At 41.3% G+C, this 23,990-nt stretch overlaps 1 protein-coding gene across 3 annotated transcripts; it reads left to right on the top strand.

Annotated features, from left to right (window-relative positions):
- Positions 1–982: 982 nt before the first annotated feature.
- Positions 983–16,984, top strand: ZNF285 (zinc finger protein 285). Of its 3 annotated transcripts, none has more exons than XM_009435803.5 (5): positions 983–1,039; positions 5,345–5,402; positions 8,062–8,082; positions 10,168–10,294; positions 14,529–16,984. In XM_009435803.5, the coding sequence occupies exons 1-5, from the start codon at positions 987–989 to the stop codon at positions 16,157–16,159; spliced, it is 1,890 nt and encodes a 629-aa protein (XP_009434078.4). In that variant the 5' UTR covers positions 983–986; the 3' UTR covers positions 16,160–16,984. The 3 variants fall into 3 exon arrangements, with proteins under 3 accessions (XP_009434078.4, XP_001146899.5, XP_063657959.1); XM_063801889.1 differs by having other exon boundaries at positions 999–1,039; positions 10,168–10,428; XM_001146899.7 differs by lacking the exon at positions 8,062–8,082.
- The last annotated feature ends 7,006 nt before the right edge of the window (positions 16,985–23,990 follow it).

The following is a 23,990-nucleotide window of genomic DNA, read 5'->3' as shown; positions in this document are numbered from 1 at the left end:
GAATTGCACTGTCCCTTTATGTGCCCTAAGCTGCGATGTCAAGCTATAGTTGGATATTATTCAACCATTTCCTGCCCATTGCGTAGAGGTGGGGGTCTTCACTTCTCTATCTAGTCTAGGACTGGAACCGCCTCACCACCCCTGCAGCTTGAGGGTGCGTGGAAAAGGGAATGCCAGCCAGATATTCCAAACAGAGCCTCTGCCAGCAGGACCAGGTGACCTTTCCTAGGAGACAGATTGTTCTCACACGTTATCAGGGCTTTCCTCCAGGCTAAAACTGTGGGCCTCTAATGGAATTCTTATTCAATTTTCTTACCCCATTTAGGGTACCCAAATTTTTCTTTAATAGAAATCTTAAATCTTAAATGCAATAACATGAAGTAAAATAAAGCCTAAGTCTCAACAAGGGCAAATTTTCAAAAAGAATCTGAAAACTTCCCGCGTTTTCTTGTTATGTTGTAATGTGTCTCTTTTAGGACACTCTCAGTACTCCTGCAATTCCCCTATTAAGGCTTCAGACAATAGTTGTTAATTCCTTCTGCTTCTTCTGAGACTAGGAAATAAATTACAGGGCTATGTTATATCGCAAGTGTAGATTATCCAGAGTCTTCATCAACAGAAATAAAACATGGTGGGGGGCGGGGAGGGAATTATTTAAGTGAATGTTAATTGAAAAGTTTCGTGGTTTTAACGTTAAAAGACATGCCTATAAAATAAGAACCTATAAAAGTCTTCACTAAAATGGTAAAGTGCCCATTTCCAAGTAGTAAAATATTGAAACTTCTTTTCATCGTTGATAGTGATTTATTTAACATTTCATTATTTTATCGTTATTATGATTGTCGTTATTTTAGACGAATGCACGGAAGTCAAAGGACTTCCAAATGCACGGAAGTCAAAGGCTACCTTCACCAGGGTAGCCTTGCGAATGGCCACTGCTGCGCGCGGGGCTTTCTGGGGATTGTAGGCCATAGGCCTCCTTGCGCATGCGCCGTGGTACCGGACGCACGCTGCGGGCGACATTGTTTCGGACGCTGGGGTGAGTCCGGTCTGGACCGCGCCCCTCTTGGAGGCGTAGCCAGGAGTAGGGGTGTAGGATGTGCAGCTGTGACCCGTCCCTGTGGACTGAAGTAGGAGGAGTGGAAGAGGGGACTGGTGACCAATGATAAGGCCTCGTAGGTGGGGTAGACTAGGGAAGTTCAGCAGCCCGACCTACCCGGGATAGGATGGGAAGAGCGTGGGCTCGAGCGTGGGCTCGGTTTGGGGAGCAGCCCTGGGTCTGACAAAACAGTGCATCTTCACGTTTCGTGACAGCGACTTGCGCTGTGCCTCCTCGGGTCGAAGCTTAGGGTCAGTCTTGGGATGTGCATCTCTGGATGAGGGCAGAGGGGCGCAGGCTCAGGGTTTTGGAGTAATGGCTGCACTGTGCGTCCCTGAATGGGATGAGGGATTTGCTTAAGCAGCTTGTCTCTGGATATAGAGGATGGCTTGGGCTGTTCTCGCTCAGTTTTGTGGGGGCGATTCTGGCTCAGCACCCCTAGGTTCTTGGATGGGGAGTTGTCTTGGGTCTGAACTCTGGATTTTGGCAGCTCTGACTCCATTGGGGAATTTCTGACTTCAAGGCAGAGGTTCTGGCTTTTGGCAATAAAGAAACAACTCAGACTGTAATACTGTAATAACTCTGGAGTTTAATGTCACCGAATACATTTTGAAAAGAACTGTCCCAGGCCTGGCGCGGTGCCTCACGCCTGTAATCCCAGCACTTTGGGAGGCCAAAGTGGGCGGATCACGAGGTCAGGAGATCGAGACCATCCTGGCTAACACGGTGAAACCCCGTCTCTACTACAAAAAACAATTACAAAAAATTAGCCGGGCGTGGTGGCAGGCGCCTGTAGTCCCAGCTACTCGGGAGGCTGAGGCAGGAGAATGGCGTGAACCCGGGAGGCGGAGCTTGCAGTGAGCTGAGATCACGCCACTGCACTCCAGCCTGGGCGACAGAGCCAGACTGTCTCAAAGAAAAAAGAAAAGAAAAGAACTGCCCCAAATTATTAACTCCATTCTCACTTCACATGCTGTGAGCCAGGGAGTGGGGACTTTGAGGATTATAAAGCACATTAGCAAATATAAGTTGTTAAATTACACTCAACAAATTTGAAGTTTGAACACTCTCTGTATATTTGATAAAGTTAGAGATTTAGTGTTAATTATTTTAGGTGTAATAGCAGCATTTATTACATTTCTGATCGTGTTTCTGGGCAATTGCAGTTCCAGATTCAGCTGCACTTTTCCTCTAGGTCTTCATTCCCTGAAGAGGTTGATATGGGCATCTGGTCTCATTCCTGATGCATTCCTCAGATCAGAGTCGTTGTCAGGGTGAGGGATGAGAAAGGCATTTGTGTGAGAGCTGTGTGGACTTTGGCAGATAGGGAAAAAACAAGAGTCTTGAGGTGTCATGTGTCCCATGCCTTTGGCTCCCCACCTTTTCCACCCTGCTGTCTGCCCTGAAAGGCCGCCATTGCCTTCTGGCCTTGCTTGTCTTTGGCCAATGGGAAGTCTCAACAGGAAAGTTTGGAGAGAGGAAGAGGTGTGAGTTGGAATATCTTGTCCCCCAGTTCTCTCTCTGCAGGATTGTCACAGATTAGCTGCCCTTCTAAACAACAGGTCATAGTTTGGGTGGCCCTGGCCACACAGTCCTCTTAGTTCCAGGCTCCAGGGACTGCTCCCTCCCCTTACCTCTTAAGGCCCAGGTATTATAATGGCACCTCCCTGTCACTTCCCAGGACAGAGCCTTATCCACTGTGACTTCCTTACCCCCAGCCAACACCATTGTAAGCTGTCTGTTTATTAAACTCCCCTCAAATTTCAATGTGCCATCTGGTTCCTGCCACGGCCCTGACTTGATACAGGCAGGTAGTGTCTGAAGCCAGAAATTCAGGAAACCAAACCCCCAACCATATATGTGTGAGTGCACGTGTGTGGATGTGTGCTTCAAAATAAACCTGTCCCATTATTGGCTCTTCAGTGAGAACAGGTACTGGAAGTAGAGGGTGAGTTTATGTCTTTGCACGTGCATCTAATGTATAATATCCAAGCCAATTCTATTTGTGCATTTGTTAATATTGAGAAACATTGATTGAGTGCTTGTTAAATGATAAGATCCTTACCAAGTACAGTGGATAAAAGACTACAGCTTGGTTTTTTTTTTTTTTTTAGGATTTGTAGTTTTTTGACAGGGGAAAGGAGGAGTGTTTTCTTGGTAGGTTTTAACTATTGTAAAACGATGTAATTCATGCTGTACTAATGAGTTGAACACTCCTTATTTTGGCCTTTGTTGGAGCTCAAAATAAGAAGTGATTAATGATGTCTCTTAAAGGTAGGAAAGGAGAGAAAAAGAGTCCAAGGATTTACCAAAAAGACATTTCCTATTCTATTAACCTGATTCTATAACCCTGTGAGCTGCAATTCAAAGGGTAGCCCACAGACCAGTGCCAATAAATGATATTGGTCTGTGACCAGATAATTTGAGAACTTGAGTGTAGATGTTTAAAATTTTATCTTATTGATTAACATAATAATAACAATTGGGCTTTAATTTGCATACCTTCTTAATTTCCTTTTTCTGGTAATTTCTTGTTACTGTATCTTACCAGAATATCAGTCTGTGACAGACTGAAAGTAACAGTAATAATAATTTAAAAACTAGTCCTTTATCACAGATAGTGTAAGAAGCACTATCTGAGAAGGCAGAAACGTGGCTTTGGGCTTTTGTTTTTTAATCTTCGGTGTTTCCACAGTGCTTAGAGTGGCAATTTTATACAATAAGTTTCTCCACAAAGGCCAGAGGCAATTGTGTTTACAGGATTTATCAGATGGAATCCCAATAAAAAATAAACAGAACACTCAAGTTGGGTAATTTGAGAAGAGCTTAATAAAGGGACAGTCTATAAAGTCGTAGGCAGGCTGTGGTAATCAACAAAGGATACTGCAATATTTCAGAGCTAGTGATAGCAGGGTAACTTCCTGCCTTTAGGACTGAAGGGCTAAGGGAGGAGGCAGTCACTAAAACCTGAAGAAAGATTTATGGGATGACAGCTGCCTGATGGAGGCCGTGACCTTTGGTCAATGGATATGGAACATAGCCATTCCACAGCAACCTCTAGGGAAAAACCTGGGGGAATAAATATTCTGACTTCACTCTTGTCCCTTCCCTGGATCTCTTGCTGGCTTTCCCCATTGGCTGAACCCAACTGGAAGCTAACTGGCAAGGGAATCCACTGATATAAGCAGAACAGGAAGGGGCTTTAGTGTATATGAAGTGGCAAGCTTAGAAGGTCTCTGTCTACCCACTTTGGTCTACCTGCAGTCTGAGAACATGTGTAGTTCAGTATACCATGAGCATTTCCAGAACAGAGAATGTGTCTTATATGTCATAGGTGTGTCATCAATATTTGCAAAAGCAGGGGATAGAATGGGTGCTGGAGAGATAGTTTAGGAAGCCAAGAGTCAAGGTGTAGATGTTTAAAAATGTGTATTATTGATTAACATAATAATAAAAATTGGGATTTAATTTGTATATCTTGGCTAACCGCATGTTCTTTAGACCACAGGCTTGGCCATACAAGATCAAGTCTTGCATGCGAAAGTGGAAATAGCAGAAGGTCCCTGTCATCCTGAGATTGCTCTCTCTTTTCTTTTTCCTCTGTTTTTTTTTTTTTTTTCTTTTGAGACAAAGTCTGTCTCTGTTGCCCAGGCTGGAGTGCAGTGGTGCAATCACAGCTCACTGCAGCCTCTGCCTCCCAAGTGATTGTCCTGCCTCAGCCTCCTGAGTAGCTGGGATTACAGGCATCTGCCACCACACCCAGCTAATTTTGTGTTTTTAGTAGAGACAGGGTTTCACCATGTTGTCCAGGCTGGTCTCGAACTCCTGGCCTCAAGTGATCCACCCGTCTCGGGTTCCCAAAGTGCTGGGATTACAGGTGTGAGCCACTGTGCCCAGCCCTGAGATTGCTCCCTTACTCAGCAATTCTGGAGCCTCTTTTCCAGCATAATTGAGATGTAGATTATGTCAGTTCATTCACAAGTCTCAGAAAAGGAAAAGAATGTTCAGGTTTTGACCCAAAAGCTTCAGGAGAGAGATAGGAGTTACACAGTGGTCTGAGATTGAGGGACTGGGGACAAATCTAGGGAAGTCTTGAGGAGGTGGGAGTTCAGTCTGTTCAGAGTGAGAAGAGATGGTATCTAGGGAGAGGAGAAATTGTGAGAAACTTGTACAGATAAGGAAGGAACCAATGTTCATTCACAACTTGTTGAACCCATGATCTCATGGATTATTTCTTCTTTGCAGTTCTGCTTTTCCAGAATTCTGCCCTTTCCAAAAGGAAGACAGTATGATTAAGTTCCAGGTAAGTTAAGGGTTTCTTTCTCTTTAAATATGCTGTTCATTCTGAGGAACCAGACACTTCTGTTTTCTGAAAGGAGGTCAGCATTTTTTGAGTGACTACTATGTATTAGGTACTTTATCTGCTCATAATGACTTTGTGAGGCAGGTGGTTTGACTCCCTTTATAGAAGTGAAGAAACAAACTCACAGATTTCAAGATGTCTACTTTGGTGCTACTCTAAGTGTAGTTCATGTATCAGTACCAGTCCATGAACTGCTTATCACTGCCCGATGAGGGAAAAAGAATCAAGAGTAAGTTCAGAAACTTTTATAGCAATTTGGTGTTGCCGCAGCATCCGAGTGCATGGGCAGCATATACATGACCATACTCTAAATGTGACTGGTCTCATTCAATAAGTAGCAAGATTTGAATGGGTATGTATTGGTCAGAGTTCAGTCAGCAAGGCAGAACCAGTAAGAGATATATATTAAGAGATTTATCATAAGGAATTGACTTATATGATTATGGGGGCTAACTAGGCAAGTCCGAAATCCACAGGGCAGCCCCTCAGGAAGGATGGGCTGGAACTCTTGGACATAGACTGAAGCTACTGTCTGTGGGTGGAATTTCTCCACCTCTCAGGGAAGCCTCAGCTCTGCTCATAAGACCTTTCAGTTTATTGAATCAGACATACTCAGATTAGTTAGAATAATCTCCCTTAAAGTCAACTGATTATGGACTTTAATCACATCTACAAATTATCTTCATAGCAATACCTAGATTAGTGTTTGATTCAATAACTGAGGACTGTAGCTTAGCCAAGTTGACACATTAGAAAGACCATCACAGCGTGGAGGAAGGATTTTCTTTTAATCATGAAAAAAATTAATGATGAAAATACACAAAAAGAACAAAGGGTATTATGATCCTCCATTTGCAGTACCCATCATGCAGTTTCAACAGTTAACTTTTTGCCAAAGAGAATTGCTTAATCTCTTTTTCAGTTTTTTTCTTTCCCAAAGTATTTGAAAGAGGCATGGTATTTCACATGGTACTGGTTTTTCTCTGAGCATATCACTTTTGTATAGTACCTTATTATATATGCAACTAAAATGAATGAGCTCACACTTTTATCCTGCTGCCTGGAAACCATCTTGCCCAAGTCCAAGATTCATTAGGTACATTTTCTATCTTCTAAATTACAGCAACAGTTCACCAAATGTTCACCGCTGCATCACCCAGGTCACCATTTTTCCAGCCTCCTGTAACAGTGTCCTCAATGGTTATGGCCTGGACCTAAAGCTAATGCCATGGATATTTGGTAGCACTCTGCTCGTTTTGGTTAGATTGGGTGTATCCTCATAGTGAAGACAGAGGGACAAGAGAGCAAGTGGACATGTGAGATCTGTCAAGGCCCAGGTTTAGAACTGGCACATTATCACTTTTGCTTCATTTTGGTAGCCAGAGCAGGTTAATTGCCAAGTCAAAACTAAAGAGGTAAGGAAACACACTCTGGGCCTTTAGTGGGATTGGAGAGCATGGAAGAGGATATTTCTAAACAGCAATCTAACTTACCACACTCTCTGTGTATTTCAGTATATATTTCCTTAAAAATGGACTAATGAAATAATCAATAATTATTTGGTATTATCTAATACCCAGACAATAATCAAATTTCCCTGGTTATCTCAAAAAAATTTTTAACAGTTGGTTTGTTCAAATGGGATCTTAACAAGGTCTATACTATCATACAGTTAGTTGTTGTATCTCATAATGTCTTTTAATCTAGAGAAATCTGCCCCTCTACTTTATTCTCTCCTGCTATTGACTTGTTGCAGAAACCAAGTTTGGTGTCCTGTGTTCTTTCCTACATTTGGAATGCATTTGTTTGCTTCCTTTTGGTGTCTTTCAATGTGTTACTCTATCTACAGTATTTCTTGTAAGTGGAAGCACCAGATGCTTGAATAGATTCATACTTCATAGATGGTTATACAAGAATACTTCATAGAGGAAAAGATTTAAAGATTTTTGCATGTGTTTATTCATTTATAAATTTGGTTTCTTAATATTTGGGGGCTGTCCTTGTATCTGCATCCTATGAGAATTGCTGCCTAGGATTCCCACAAGGGATCCATCCAGCTACAAGGGTGGTGGAGAAATGAGTGTTTTGTTTTCCCAGGCTCTATAGCTGAGGCAGAGAAGGGAGAATGGGGAGTAGGCTGTGTGAACCTCTATTCCTAACCCCTTCTTCCTACATTGGAACACCCCAAGTAGGCTTCAGTGTATCTGTATTTCCTGAATGATTATCTCCAATTCAATTTTGTTGCCTCCCACAGAAGAAGGCATCCAGTAGTGTTACTGAGAGAGTGGTGCTATTAGGACAACCATGCTGACTCCCCTAGATTTTGTTTTTAATCATTGTCAGATTTTGGTAATTGGACAATTGTTAGTAACATGTTCTTGTGAAGTCCTTTGTAACTGCTTACAACTTTTGTTTGAAACCTCTGCTTTATTTAGAGATGCAGAGTCTATTGAGAGAACATATCTATAAATACTTAACTCTGAGCAGTGTGATATATGCAGCCATAGAAATATTTTATGTAAAAATTGGTTTCTTGATGAGGAGATGGTTTTTTTAATTTTTTTAAATTTTCTTTTCTTCCTTCCAACTTTTATTTTAGATTCAAGGGATACATGTGCAGGTTTGTTACGTGGGTAAATTGTGTGTTGCGGGGGTTTGGTGTAAAATTTTGTCACCCAGGTAATCAGCATAATACCCAATAGGTTATTTCAGTACTTCTTTTTTTTTTTTATTATACTTTAAGTTTTAGGGTACATGTGCACAACCTGCAGGTTAGTTACGTATGTATACATGTGCCATGTTGGTGTGCTGCACCCATTAACTCATCATTTAACATTAGGTATATCTCATAATGCTATCCCTCCCCCCTCCCCCCACCCCACAACAGGCCCTGGTGTGTGATGTTCCCCTTCCTGTGTCCATGTGTTCTCATTGTTCAATTCCCACCTATGAGTGAGAACATGTGGTGTTTGGTTTTTTATCCTTGTGATAGTTTGCTGAGAATGATGGTTTCCAGTTTCATCTATGTCCCTACAAAGGACATGAACTCATCATTTTTTTATGGCTGCATAGTATTCCATGGTGTATATATGCCACATTTTCTTAATCCAGTCTATCGTTGTTGGACATTTGGCTTGGTTCCAAGTCTTTGCTATTGTGAATAGTGCCGCAATAAACATACGTGTGCATGTGTATTTATAGCAGCATGATTTATAATCCTTTGGGTATATACCCAGTAATGGGATGGCTGGGTCAAATGGTATTTCTAGTTCTAGATCCCTGAGGAATCGCCACACTGACTTCCACAATGGTTGAACTAGTTTACAGTCCCACCAGCAGTGTAAAAGTGTCCCTGTTTCTCCACATCCTCTCCAGCACCTGTTGTTTCCTGACTTTTTAATGATCGCCATTCTAACTGGTGTGAGATGGTATCTCATTGTGGTTTTGATTTGCATTTCTCTGATGGCCAGTGATGATGCAACAAAAGCCAAAATTGACAAATGGGATCTAATTAAACTAAAGAGCTTCTGCACAGCAAAAGAAACTACCTACTGCACAGCAAACAGAAACTACTGTTCAGAGTGAACAGGCAACCTACAGAATGGGAGAAAATGTTTGCAATCTACTCATCTGACAAAGGGCTAATATCCAGAATCTATAATGAACTCAAACAAATTTACAAGAAAAAAACAAACAACCCCATCAAAAAGTGGGTGAAGGATATGAACAGACACTTCTCGAAAGAAGACATTTGTGCTGCCAAAAGACACATGAGGAGATGGTTATTAATGCCAGATGATTACCCGCATCCTTTTATTTTGAGAAATTTCAATTTATCAGGAAAACGAAAGAATAGCATAATGTGTAATCTTCACCTAGATTCACCAATTGTTAACAATCACCCACAAACATATGTATAATATACGTATATACACACACATGTCTATATTTTATTTGATTGACCCAGTTGGGGATAAATTGCAGGCATTACTATAATTCATCCCTAAATATTTCAGTTTGTATCTCCTAAGAATAAGAGCATTTTCCTACATTTCCACATTACTGCTAACATACTCAAGAAATTTCACATTGATACCACTATTTTTTAATACGTAGTTGATATCCAAGTGTTCGTAATTATCCTAATAATCTCCCTTTTCTCTTTTGTGTTTTTTGAATCTAGGAGCCAATGCTTTTAGTTACCCTGTCTTCTTACTTTCTTTTAACATGATAAAAATAGATTAATCTGCCATGAAAAAGTGAAAATACCAAACCTTGGCGTGTGATGGGAAATGAACTCATGAAACACTACTGGACTTGTGTATCAGCACAACACCTTAGTATAGATTTATCTGCGCCTGTGTCCTGGGCCATATTTTATAATTTGATTAATACTGTCCTTTGGGAATCCCTGATCCAATAGGATTAGTGTCCTTATGAGAGCCTCAACAGAGCTTGCTCTCATTCTCCCTCTGCCATGTAAGGACACAGTGAGAGCAGAGCTGTCTGCAAGCCAAGAGAAGAAACCTGAATGAAACCTATCTTGGTGATACTTGATCTTAGACTTTCCAACCTCCAGGACAGGAAGAAATAAGTTTATTTTGTTTAATCTAATCAGACTGTGGTGTTTTGTTAAGGCAGCTCAAACAGACTAAGACCAGTCATTTGTGTGGATGATTGACGTGGCATGTGGTTGATGTTTTAGGAAAGGGTGACATTCAAGGACGTGGCTGTTGTCTTCACCAAGGAAGAGCTGGCACTATTGGATAAAGCCCAGATCAACCTGTACCAAGATGTGATGCTGGAAAACTTCAGGAACCTCATGTCAGTGAGTGAGTAACTGAGCATCAGACCACTGGACCTGTTTCCTCAAATCATCATTTCAAACCAGATAGAATATTCCAGTTAGACCACAAAGAGAAACTTTGACCACTGGAGAGAAAACTCCTAAGAGATGCATGTGCAGGTTAGAAACCTACAGTTAATGAGCTTTTACAGATCTGGCCCCTTGTGATGGGTTTGTGAGGGAGCTCTCCCTAAATCTCATACCCCTGGCCTGTGGGCATTCATTGCAGGAAGTAAGCCCTTCCTCCCCTACTCACACATTTAGGCTCTCATTCTTTCCTCATATTTCTTAGAATGAGACTTATAAAATTCACACATCACCAAGGGCCTTGATCTATTGGTTGCTTCTGGAGAAAAAAACCAATGTTTATCCAATGTTTTGGATAAACCAGTGTTAAAGGAACCAAGGGAGAACTTTGGTTTGGTTGGCAGTTAAAATAGCCAACACTTACTGGTATGTAGTAAGTGTAATCTAAGTGTTGGCTTATTTGATTACTTTTTGATAAATATCTAACCTCCTTTTCATTTCTCAGAGGTTCATATACAGTTATGTGTTACCTAAGTTTAGTTTATGAGATACAGATTTGGTTTGGCTATGTCCCTACCCAAGTCTTGTCTTGAATTGTAGCTCCTATAATTCCCACATGTTGTGGGAGGGGCCTGGTAGGAGGTAACTGAATCATGGGGCAGGGGTCTTTCTCATGCTGTTCTCATGAGAGTGAATAAGTCTCATGAGATCTGATGGTTTTATAAATGGGTGTTCTCCTGCACAGGCTTTCTCCTTGCCTGCCACCATGTAGGATGTCCCTTTGCTCTTCCTTCACCTTCTGCCATGATTGTGAGGCCTCCCCAGCCACATGGAACTATGAGTCAATTAAACCTCTTTCCTTTATAGATTACCCAGTCTTGGGTATGTCTTCATTAGCAACGTGAGAATGGACTAATACAGATAGTTACTGTTATTATCCCCCTTTTATGGATGTATTACTCTGTTTTCACACTGCTGATAAAGACATATCCAAGACTGGGCAATTTACAAAAGATAGAGGTGTACTGGACTTACAGTTCCACGTGCCTGGGGAGGCCTCACAATCATGGTGGAAGGTGAAAGCCATGTCTCACATGGTGGCAGACAAGAGAAGAGAGCTTGTGCAGGGAAATCTTTTTTTTTTTTTTTTTTGAGATGGAGTCTGGCTCTGTAGCCAGGCTGGAGTGCAGTGGTGCTATCTTGGCTCACTGCAACCTCCACCTCCCAAGTTCAAGCAATTCTCCTGCCTCAGCCTCCCAAGTTGCTGGGACTACAGGCATGCACCACCACACCCAGCTAATCTTTGTATTATTAGTAGAGACGGAATTTCACCATGTCGGCCAAGATGGCCTCAATCTCTTGACCTCGTGATCCACCCGCCTCAGCCTCCCAAAGTGCTGGGATTACAGGTGCAAGCCACCGTGCCCAGCTGGAAACTCCCCTTTTTAAAACCATCAGATCTCATGAGACTCATTCACTATCATGAGAAAACACAGGAAAGACCCGCCCCCATAATTCAGTCACCCCCTACCAGGTTCCTCTCATGACACATGGGAATTTTGGGAGTTACAATTCAAGATGAGATTTGGGTGGGGACACAGCCAGACCATATTATCCCACCACTGGCCCCTCCCAAATCATATGTCCTTACATTTCAAAGCCAATGATGCCTCCCAACAGTCCCACAAAGTCTTAACTCATTTCAGCATTAACTCAAAAGTCCACAGTCCATTGTCTCATCGGAGACAAGCCAAGTCTCTTCCATCTATGAGCCTGTAAAATCAAAAACAAGTTATTTACTTCCTAGATACAGTGCAGGTACAGGTATTGTGTAAATACAGCTGTTCCAAATGGGAGAAATTGGCTGAAACAAAGGGGCTACAGGCCCCATGCAAGTCTGAAATCCAACAGGGCAGTCAAATCTTAAAAGTCAAAAGTGATCTCCTTTGACTCTATGTCTTGCATCCTGATCACACTGATGTAAGAGGTGGGTTTCCATGGTCTTGGGCAGCTCCACCCCTGTGGCTCTGCAGAGTATAGCCTCCCTTCTGGCTGCTTTCATGGGCTGGTGTTGAGTGTTTGTGGCTTTTCTGGGCACCCAGTGCAAGCTGTCAGTGAATCTAGCATTCTGGGGTCTGAAGGACAGTGGCCCTCTTCTCACAGCTCCAATAGGCAGTGCCCTAGTAGGGACTCTGTGTGGGGGCTCTGACATGTGGGAATTATGGGACACGACACGTGGGAATTATGGGAGTTACAATTCAAGAAGAGATTTGTGTAGGGACACAGCCAAACCATATCAATGGATGAAACAACTGAGTCACAGAATTAATAACTTGCCCACGATCACACAGCTTATAAGAAGAACTAGGATTTGAGCCATGCTAATTTGGCCCTAGGTCCTGTGTTTTTAATAAATAACCTCGTGAAACCAAAGTGTAAACTGTAGACACAGGACCTTTTGCATAAATCTGCATATCCCTGCAGTTGTTTCTCAAACTGCCGGATAAAACCCTCTTGGTGAGTCCTGAAATCAAATTACTGTGTCATAACTAGCAATGCCAGATGATGTGTTAATGGGTAGAGCACACCAGCATGGCACATGTATGCATATGTAACTAACCTGCACATTGTGCACATGTACCCTAAATCTTAAAGTATAATAATAATAAAGAAAGAAAAAAAATAGATTAATAGAACAAAACAAAAGAATTCATCAAAGTGTATTGCACATCATATGTAAATATCAGCTGATAAAACTTCTGTTTTAGTGAGCAGTCTCTGTTGATGTTCGTGCCTATTCCTACTGAGTCATAATGCTGATTTTACTGTGGGTTACAATCAAAACAATTGGGAAACCACTGCTTAAAGCCCATTCGGGGCAGCTCATGGTCTCCCTTTCCCTGATACTATCTTATAAACTAAAGTCACTTTCAATAAAACAATGCAGAAAGGACCTTGAACCAGAAGCAGTATCCAGTGGGACTTGACCATGATGTTCATGCCATTTTGAAACCCATCTTAGGATCCCAAGAATATGATCATCCTCTTCTGCCTCAGCCCCCTGTTTTTTACATACCACAGTCTTGCTTCCCTGGGTGCCAGGCCATTGACAGTGCCACAGTATCTGTTCCCCATTCTCATAGTCATGGCTGTTTGAGATTCTGCAATAACTTAAAAGGGCAGAACTGAAGGAAATGGATTGTAGGATCTGAGTGGTATCTATCTTTTCATGAAGACAAAGAACCTCGGGGAAAATAAAAAGAATGTCTCTTAAAGCTTGTCTCAGAGGTTTACATACGCATCCCCGCACAACGCCAGGACCATATTTCACAATGTTTACCCCATTTCAATCCCCATTGCCTTTTTATCCCCATCCCCTTAAGGCTCATCATGTACAGTTGTGCAGGTTGTACACAAACATATATGATAGTCCTCCATATGACAGTGATGTGAAGGAAGGGAAGCTATCAGGAGATAGGACTTGCTTGTTTCTGAAACCTCTTGTGACCCTTTGTGTCCCTTACTCTGCCCAACATATAAAAAACACTCCATCAATTTGTATTATTTATATACACACACACTACATAAAATGAGAGCCTTTCCCATACCTTTTGTAGCAAGATTATTAAAGGCTTTTTATCGACTACTCTTATAGCAGGGAGGTGAATTTCTTCCTTCATAAAATTTTCCTAAGATTTCCTTTTATTCCTTTTTGCGGTGTGGGGGTGGAAAGGTCTTGCTCTGTCACCCAGGCTGGAGTGCAGTGGCACAATCTTGGCTCACTGCAACCTGTGCCTCCCAGGATTAAGCAATCCTCCAACCTCAGATTTCCAAGTAGCTGGGATCATAGGCAAAACTGAGCCAATTTTTAATTTTTTTATAGAGATGGGATCTCATTATATTGCCCAGCCTGGTCTTGATCTCCTGGGCTTGAGTGATCCTCCCACCTCAGCCTCTCAAAGTGTTGCTATTACAGGCATGAGCCACTGCACCTGGCCAAGATTTCTTTTAATTTCCCTACAACACTTGATTTCCAATTGGCAGCTCACAGGTTAGAATTACTGTGGCTCTAATTGTTTCACATGTCAATAGAAGCCAGGGACAACTTCCCACCCCATCATATTTCATTTTCTCAAAACCTCTGGACAGATGATTGACTTGTTCTCTTAGCCAAATTCTCCTTCTTCTCCTAGGAGACGGGATTAAAAACAACATTTTGAATCTTCAGGCAAAGGGGTTAAGTTACCTTTCGCAAGAAGTGCTTCATTGCTGGCAGATTTGGAAACAAAGGATCCGGGATTTAACTGTGAGTCAGGATTATATCAGGAACCTTCAAGAAGAGTGTTCCCCACATTTAGAAGATGTTTCCCTCAGTGAAGAGTGGGCAGGCATTTCTCTTCAGATTTCTGAAACTGAAAACTATGTAGTAAATGCCATTATCAAAAATCAAGATATCACAGCATGGCAAAGCCTGACACAGGTTCTTACCCCAGAATCGTGGAGGAAAGCCAACATAATGACCGAGCCCCAGAACTCTCAGGGAAGATATAAGGGAATTTACATGGAAGAGAAATTATACAGACGTGCTCAGCATGATGACAGCCTCAGTTGGACCTCACATGATCATCATGAGTCCCAAGAATGTAAAGGAGAGGACCCTGGTAGACATCCCAACTGTGGGAAAAACTTGGGTATGAAATCAACGGTTGAACAACGTAATGCGGCCCATGTATTACCACAGCCTTTCCCATGTAATAACTGTGGGGTGGCCTTTGCAGATGATACAGATCCTCATGTCCATCACAGCACTCACCTAGGAGAGAAATCTTATAAATGTGACCAGTATGGACAGAACTTTAGTCAGAGCCAAGATCTTATCGTTCATTGTAAAATCCACTCAGGTGAGACTCCCTATGAATTCCACGAATGGCCTATGGGCTGCAAACAGAGTTCAGACCTTCCCAGATATCAGAAAGTCCCCTCGGGAGACAAACCCTACAAATGTAAAGAATGTGGCAAGGGCTTCAGGCGCAGCTCTTCCCTTCACAACCATCATCGAGTCCACACAAGGGAGATGCCCTACAAATGCGATGCATGTGGGAAAGGGTTTGGATTTAGGTCACTTCTTTGTATTCATCAGGGAGTACACACAGGGCAAAAGCCCTATAAATGTGAAGAGTGTGGGAAGGGCTTTGATCAGAGCTCCAACCTTCTTGTCCATCAGAGAGTCCACACTGGAGAGAAGCCCTACAAATGCAGTGAGTGTGGCAAGTGCTTTAGTTCGAGCTCCGTTCTTCAAGTCCACTGGAGGTTTCACACAGGGGAGAAACCATATAGCTGTGGTGAGTGTGGAAAGGGCTTCAGCCAAAGTACACACCTTCACATTCACCAGAGAGTCCACACAGGGGAGAAACCATACAAATGCAATGTGTGTGGAAAGGATTTTGCATATAGCTCTGTTCTTCACACTCATCAGAGAGTTCACACTGGAGAAAAACCATATAAATGTGAAGTGTGTGGAAAGTGCTTTAGTTACAGTTCATATTTTCATTTACATCAAAGAGATCACACCAGAGAGAAACCATATAAATGTGATGAGTGTGGTAAAGGCTTCAGCCGGAATTCAGATCTTCATGTTCATCTCAGAGTCCACACAGGAGAGAGGCCCTATAAGTGTAAGGCATGTGGTAAGGGCTTCAGTCGTAATTCATACCTCCTTGCCCATCAGAGAGTGCATATAGATGAGACACAGTACACACATTGTGAGCGTGGAAAGGACCTTCTGACTCATCAAAGACTACATGAGCAGAGGGAAACATTATAAAGGTAGTAAGTCAGGGTTCAATTAGGAAAACAGAAGCCACACTGTATTCCAGATGATAGAGGCTTACTCAGCCTGTGGAGGGCTAGGGGAGCAAAAGACAGGGACACTGCCATTGATAATGTCAGCCTGCAGCACTGGAGTGTGCCAGGCAAGGACTGTGGATTTCAAGAACTTCTGTGAAGCTCCCATCAACTGCTGTATGCTACAATGGCAAAGAGGTTACTCTTGACAAATGGGTGGTTTGTGGTAGTGGTTGTAGTTAGTGGTCAAATTTCCATTAAAGGGTGTGTCCAGGAAGGAAATTCTAATTGGGATGATTATGGTAAGGTCTTCAGTTCAGCCAACGTCTTTAGATTTTTTTTTTTAGTCCCTGGTAGAAAAATACTCTCTGTATGAAGAACATTCAAAAGTGTGCTCAAAAATGAAACCCATGCTCTTACTATGAAAGAATGTTAGTACCCAGGTTTTCCATGAGAGTACACAGGCAAGAAGCTCCATAGAAGTGGCATTTGAAGGGTGTGGCAGAGGCAGTGCTGTGTTTATCACACTGGTTCCATTTCCTTGAAAATAAGAAGTCTATTTCCCAGTAACCGTTGCAGTTAAGAGTGTGCCCATGTGATTGAGTTCTAGCCAATGGAGTGTGAGCAAAAGTGATATAAGCCACTTTCAGGTCTAGCCTTTACAAACATCCTCAGGCTTCTCTATCCCTGCCAAGGTGACCTTGGAGGCTGCTTATTCCAGACTGGGTTGATAGAAGGTCACTATTTCATCTGTGTTGGATTTCTTTTTAGAGTAAGAAATAAAAATTCATTGTGTCTCACCACTGAGATTTTTGGTGGTTTATTTGTTACTGCAGCATTGCCTAGGCTATCCTGACTAGCATGGAGGGATTTTATAGCAATATGTTTCATTGTCATTGGAGTCCACATACAGAAGTAACATTATAATTCAGAGTTCAAAACTTTTAAATCTTTAAGGCTTGATGTGGCAGTGCAACCATCTAAAATGGTATGGATGGGACTTCTGCAGTGATAACCTTCATTCATTGGTGTGTACACCAAAGAGAAATGTTCCAGATGATATAGCTGTGGTAAAACTTTACTGAAAAGTATAACCCACAGACGTAAGAAATCTCATATAATAGAGAAACTCTATAATGTGGGATGCTGAATAGGTTTGTCAGCTCACACCTTAAATGCGATTAAAAATTAACTAGAATAGGTGTTCTGTGGTTAGTCTTAATAAAATTAATTGAATAAAACCAACACTTACTAAAGTGACCAACAACATGTAAAAAACCAACAGTGTTCATTGCAGACTGATGCAGTCTTCTCAGCAGACCTGTATAATAATGGGTTTTTAAAGGATGCTCTTTCTGTCAGTTTCCCCCCAAATTTGTCATTTAATTGGGGATAATAGATGAATTCAAGAGGAGATCTCTTTGCTTTTTTTTTTTTTTTTTTTTTTGGAAACAGGGTCTTGCTGTGTCACCCAGGTGGCTGGAGTGCAGTGGCCTGATCATTGCTCACTGAAGCCTTGAACTCCTGGCTTCAGTGATCCTCCTGCCTCAGCCTCCTGAGTAGCTGGGACTACAGACATACACCACCGTGTTCAGCTGATGTTTTCTTTAAAAATTGTACTTGTAGAGATGGGGTCTTACTTTGTTGCCCAGGTTAGTCTCAAACTTCTGGTTTCAAGCGATCCTCCTACCTCAGCTTCCCAAAGTGCAGGGATTACAGGTTTGGGCCACTGCACTTATCCCACAATGTCTTTTTTTTCCTTCAAAAACAGTGTCCTTTTTTGTTTTAATTGACTTATCGGTTTCTTCATTTGGATCATGGTTTATTCCTAGTTTTTCTTGCATTACAGTTTCCTGCTAGTTATAGTTTGTAAACAGAACAGCCATTCAAGTGCAAATAAAACCATCCCTGAAGTGTCATTTTCTTACTGATCAGGTGGATAATAGTGAAATATTTTAAAAATTCTGTGTCAGTAGAAATGAGGAAATGAGTGTTCTTACATAAGTTGGTGGGGGAAAGAAAAACAGGTACAAAGTTGCTGGAGAGGATCTTGTCTATATGTATCAGATGTACAATGTGCATTGTCTTTGAGCCAATGATCCTGCTTCTCAGAATGTATTTTTAGGATGTAATTACATGAGTGGGAAAATATGGTTTCAGAAAGAAATATGTTCTAAGAATTTTGCAATGAGACGACTGTAAACAACCTGAAGCTTCATGTATAAGAGATTGAGTAAATTAGGGCATCCCATATAATGGAATAACATGGCTCCATCAACAATGATCTAGACCTATAAAAATGTCCACATGTTATTGTCCATGTCCAACACATACTCCAGTACTCCTACTTGCAAACAGTAAGTTAGAGAAAAAATCTGGGATACACATTATCCTAGGAAGCTTTTGGGGTTTAGAATGGGTGCAACATTCCCTCGTGACAGAATCAGCCCTCAGCGTTGGTGGAGGTGTCCCAGGCAATCCTCCAGTTTGGCCGGGAGCAGCGCTTGCATATCACATTAAGCTTTTTAAATATGTGATGCTAACAGGAATGTCTCCCTACTTCACAAAATTGTTTGCTTTTCCTCTTGTAGCAAAGTAGCATGGAAAAAGCAGAAATAAGTCTAGCTCCCAATCAGTGGGAGCCAATCTCATTTACAAATGAAGATGCAGAGATCCTAAATAAATATGAGCATGTCAAATCCAATGATTTGATAAAAGCGTTCTAACAGACTCACTCATGTATAATTTATCCTAAATATGCTTATCAGCTTCTGCCTCATAACACACACAAGAACTGAGTAACTCTAAATACAAATTTATTTAGCTCATGACGTGTGAGCTGGCAAGTTCAATTGGGCTTAGCTGGGCAGTTCTGGTGTGGGACATGCTAGATTATCTTAACTGGACTTTGTACATGCATCTGCAGTCAGCTGATGGTTCATCTGGGTCTGGCTGTTTTATGATGGTCATAGATGAGACAACGAAGTTCTCTCTGTCATCATGGTCTCTCACCCTCCAGAAGACCAATCGAGGGTTGGTCCCATAGTGCCAGGGTTTCAAGGGCAAAAGCTGTGATCTCTTAAGGCCTCATCAGGGAACAGGCTCAATGATACTTTCACCACATTTTAATGATTAAAGCAAGTCACAACGCTGGCCCAGATTCATGGGGTGAGATTAAGACAAAATAAAAAATGTTGAGACATAATCATTGGAAGGAAAAGGAAGGTACTATTTTTATGCTAGAGAATAATGTTATTTACTTATAAAATTCAAATCCACCTGTAAAATTTGACCAATTGAAGCCTGTTTTAAAATTATCGGGTCAACAAATTGGTTTCACACGAAATTGGCACGTGAAAATTCATAGCATTACTATGTAAGAGTCTTTTATAAAATGTAGCCAAAATGTTTCATTCACAATAACAATTGTGTGCAATGACCAGAATTGTCCAAAGGTAATTCTGGGAGTTCCCTTTGGGATGCCTAGGTGAGGAGCTATCTGGGGCCTCAGACTCCCACATTCTTCAGTGGGAAGGGCTTTACATGAACTCAACTTCCCAGCGGCTTTCTCTTTCTGATGGGAGGTGTTAGAACCTGGCTTTCTCATGCAACTTCTGTGAAGCTCTGACAACTAAAGCTGGATTGTCTGCTTTAGTTAAGTAGTCCAGATTACCTGCATAGTCAATTTGTTCCCTCACCAACATGGATGCCTTCACAATTGCTCTTTAAGAAGGATAAAAACATAGCGGTGAGGTGTGGTCTATTTCCTGCTTCACCCAGGCCCTGGTGCTTCTTCAAGTGGTATGAGAAATTGTGGTCCTGTGCCTTCTCTTCCAGACCCTTAGCTTACATGTTTTCCCTGTAAAACTTAGTCCTAATCCCAGCACTTCGGGAGGCCAAGGTGGGTGAATCACAAGATCAGGAGTTTGAGACCAGCCTGGCCAACATAGTGAAACCCCGTCTCTACTAAAAATACAAAAAATTAGCTGGGCATAGTGGCAGGCACCTGTAATCCCAGCTACTCAGGAGGCTGAGGCAGGAGAATTGCTTGAGCACAGGAGGTGGAGGTTGCAATGAGCCAAGATCGCGCCACTGCACTCCAGCCCAGGCGACAGTGCAAGACTCTGTCTCAAAAAAAAAAAAAAAAAAAAAAAAGTCCCTTATGTGTGATGATAAAATTTGATGAAGAGCAACACTGGTGGACTTACACTACCAGAGATCAACATTTATTATAAATTTTCTATAATTAATACAGTGTAGTATTCGCTCAGGAGAGAAAAAATAGATCAATGGAAAAGAATTGGGAGTCCAAAAACAGATCCACATGTATACAGTGAGTTAGTTTATTAGCCTTGAAATATGTTGGAGAAATAATAGTCATTTTAATAACTGATGCTGGGTTATCAGTTATACTGATAACTACTACTTAACACTACTTAACACTAGTGCTTCATACAACTACAGGCAATAAATACAAATAGCATGCAGCTGGCAGACTGGGACCAGTGGCTATGCCTCCACTAGACTGCCCATAGAAGCATAATAACAGCTACCGAAGATGTCTGATCTGTCTTGTCTTTTTTTTCAGGTATAATTTACATAAAGTGCACACTCTAACTACATTTAAGTTTTAACAAATGTACATATCCTTGTAAATAATGCCCATTCAACATGTTAAACATTTTCTTTACCCCAAAAAGTTCCCTTGTGCCCCTTTCCCTTCATTTCTTTCCAAAAAAGGATATAATCACTGCTTTGGTTTCTATCACCGTATGTTGGTTTTGCCTATTCTTGAACTTTATATAAATGAAATCATACTGTAATATACTCTTGCGTTTGGTTTTTTTTTCATTCAACATGGTTTTCTAAATTTGTAATTTATAATAAATAGAGTATTGCATATTTTATTATTGTTTATAAATTGTGTTCTAAAAACATTCTATATTAGTAAAATTTATAGTAAACTTATATAATGTACATATGTTTCTTTCTGGAGAGCCATTTATTAAACATTTATTAGCATACCACTCACAAAGGAGATGTAACCCCAGAATTGGCCTTTTTCTTCTGAAGTCAACTGGCTTTGAAGTAGAATGTAACATTAGTTATTATTCCTCATTCCCCACTCATTCTCTGTATCTACTTCTCTTATTTTTTTTCTTTTATTTTTCTGCAGACATTATGGTTACTTAAGTATCTACTTCTCTTTTCCTGCATGTCTTTGAGTAGAGACACTGGTCACCTTTGTTCCCCACTGTCTTTTCAAAGGTGCATGTTAGGGAACAAAAATATAGTGTCTTCCTCTGGAGCAGCAAATTTGTTTATGGACCACTCCAGTGAAGACAGTGTCTCCCCCTGGGGTGAAGACCAGCGATTTTGTTCCCACTGCCTATCATAAAAGATTCAGGTTTCCTAAGCTTAGGGTTCTGTTCCTACAATGCAGCCCGCTAGGTATGCAAGCAGCACCTGGCCTTTCACGTCACTCTGTGGGATTAGAGTGGCAAAAACCATTGCAAAGGATGACACTCTGGCTACTGCTGTGGTTGTGACTAATAAAGTCCTTTGTCTCAGAGCCAGGAGTCTCTTGTCTTGTGCCAGCATCTGTGAGACTGTCAGGCTAACTTGTGAGCTTGTAAATTGGTTACTTTCAGATCCTTGGTTTTTGATGGAAATAAATGTCTCTTAATCTTAGATGCAAACTAGAGCTACCTGGAATGCTTTCGGCTTTTTACAATTTTTTTCTGGTGAAATATACATAACATGAAATTTACCATCTTAACCATTTTTAAGTATGTAGCTCAGTAGTGTTAAGTACATTTACATTGTTGTAAAACCAATCTCCAAAACTCATTTTATCTTGCAAAACTAAAACTCTATCCCATTCAACTCTATCCCATTCAACAGCAACCCTCAATTTTCCCCTCCTCCCAGCCACTGGCAACCACTATACTTTGTGTCTCTATGCATTTGACTTCTCTGAGTCACGTAAATGGAATCATACACTATTTGTCTTTTTTTTTTTCTTTTTTCTTTTCTTTTTTTTTTTTTTTTTTTGAGACAGAGTCTCGCTCTGTCACCCGGGCTGGAGTGCAGCGGTGAGATCTCGGCTCACTGCAAGCTCTGCCTCCAGGGTTTATGCTATCCTCCTGCCTCAGCCTCCCGAGTAGCTGGGACTACAGGCGCACGCCGCCACGCCCGGCTAATTTTTTGTATTTTTAGTAGAGACAGGGTTTCACCATGTTAGCCAGGATGGTCTCGATCTCCTGACCTTGTGATCCGCCCGCCTCGACCCCCCAAAAGTGCTGGGATTACAGGCATGAGCCACCATGACCAGCCCAGTATTTGTCTTTCTGTGACTGGCTTATTTAACTTACCATAATGTCCTTAAGGTTTATTTGTGTTGTCGAATGTGTCAGAATTTTCTTCCTTTGTACACTTGGGTTTCTTCCACTTTTTGGCTATTGTGAATAATGCTGTTATGAACATAGGAGTACAAATATCTCTTCAAGACCTCGCTTTCAATTCTTTTGGACACATACCCAGAAGTGGAATTGCTGGATCATATGGTAATTGTATTTTCAATTTTTTCAGGATCTGCCATTCTGTTTTCTATAGAAGCTGCCACCATTTAACATAATGTTTGTAAGTTCATTTATATTATTATGCTTATCAGTCTTCTTTTTATGTTCAGAGTAATCAGGAAATTACCACAGTTTGCTCATTCTTATGTTGGTGAACATTTGTTTCCAGGTTTTGGAAATTTTGGATAAAGCTACTAAGAATATTCTTGTATTAGCCTTTTTGCAGACATATGCTTTGATTTCTCTTGGGTAAATACCTAGGAGTGGAATTGCTGTCATAGGCTAAGTGTATGTTATCTTTATGAAGAATTGCCTGTCCTTGTCTATTAACATAAAGAATGAGGTACTTTATTGTTCACTTAAAATCTTTATGTGGTTGGGCTGTGTGTGGTGGCACATACCTGTCACATACCTGTAGTCCCAGCTACTGGGGAGGCAGAAGGATCACTTGAGGGCAGGAGTTTGAGGCTATTGGGTGCTACGATCGTGCCTGTGAATAGCCACTGCACTCTAGACTGGGCAACTTAGCTAAAAAAATTTATGTGGTTAAAATTTCAATGTGTTTATGAAATTTTTGTATAATGATTTTTTAAAAGAAAACTTTCCCATACTCCCAGGCACTAATTATTTTCAAAACATGAAGACTATGTTTTAAATGGTGTCAGGCACAAATCTAATTTTAATTTTTTTCCAATTGGATAGTCAAGGCTTTCAACATTTATTGATGAGTCCCTTTTTTATTTACTGATCTTAAAGGTCACATTTATACTACACTAGGTATATCCATTCCTGGAGTCTCCTATCTTTTATGTTTATTACTGAAATCTCTGACCATTTTTTTTTTTTTTTGTGATAGAGTCTTGTTCTGTCACCAGGCTGGAATGCAGTGGCACGATCTTGGCTCACTGCAACCTCCGCCTCCCAGGTTCCACTGATTCTCCTGCCTCAGCCTCCTGAGTAGCTGGGATTACAGGCACCCGCCACCATGCCCAGCTAGTTTTTGTATTTTTAGCAGAGATGGGGTTTCATCATGTTGGCCAAGATGGTCTCCTGACCTCATGATCCACCCAGCTCGGCCTCCCAAAGTGCTGGGATTACAGGCGTGAGCCACCACCATACCCGGCCCATTTTTGTTTATTCTCAAACCACTATCTCACAGCTTTAAGAATTATACTTTTGGTACAAGGCAAGTAACAGTGAATATGCTAAGTGTATGTTTAACTTTACCAT

The sequence above is a fragment of the Pan troglodytes genome, chromosome 20 (assembly GCF_028858775.2).
Source record: "Pan troglodytes isolate AG18354 chromosome 20, NHGRI_mPanTro3-v2.0_pri, whole genome shotgun sequence".
Classification (NCBI taxonomy): Eukaryota; Metazoa; Chordata; class Mammalia; order Primates; family Hominidae; genus Pan; species Pan troglodytes.
This window is presented reverse-complemented; position numbering and strand designations above follow the sequence as displayed.

Bases quoted from the DNA above. Each gene is read 5' to 3' on its own strand.
- ZNF285 (XM_009435803.5), top strand. From the start codon at position 987: ATGCGCCGTGGTACCGGACGCACGCTGCGGGCGACATTGTTTCGGACG. The intron at 1,040-5,344 runs GTGAGTCCGGTC...TCTTCTTTGCAG, and splicing joins ACATTGTTTCGGACGCTGGG to TTCTGCTTTTCCAGAATTCT. The intron at 5,403-8,061 runs GTAAGTTAAGGG...CTTTTATTTTAG, and splicing joins ACAGTATGATTAAGTTCCAG to ATTCAAGGGATACATGTGCA.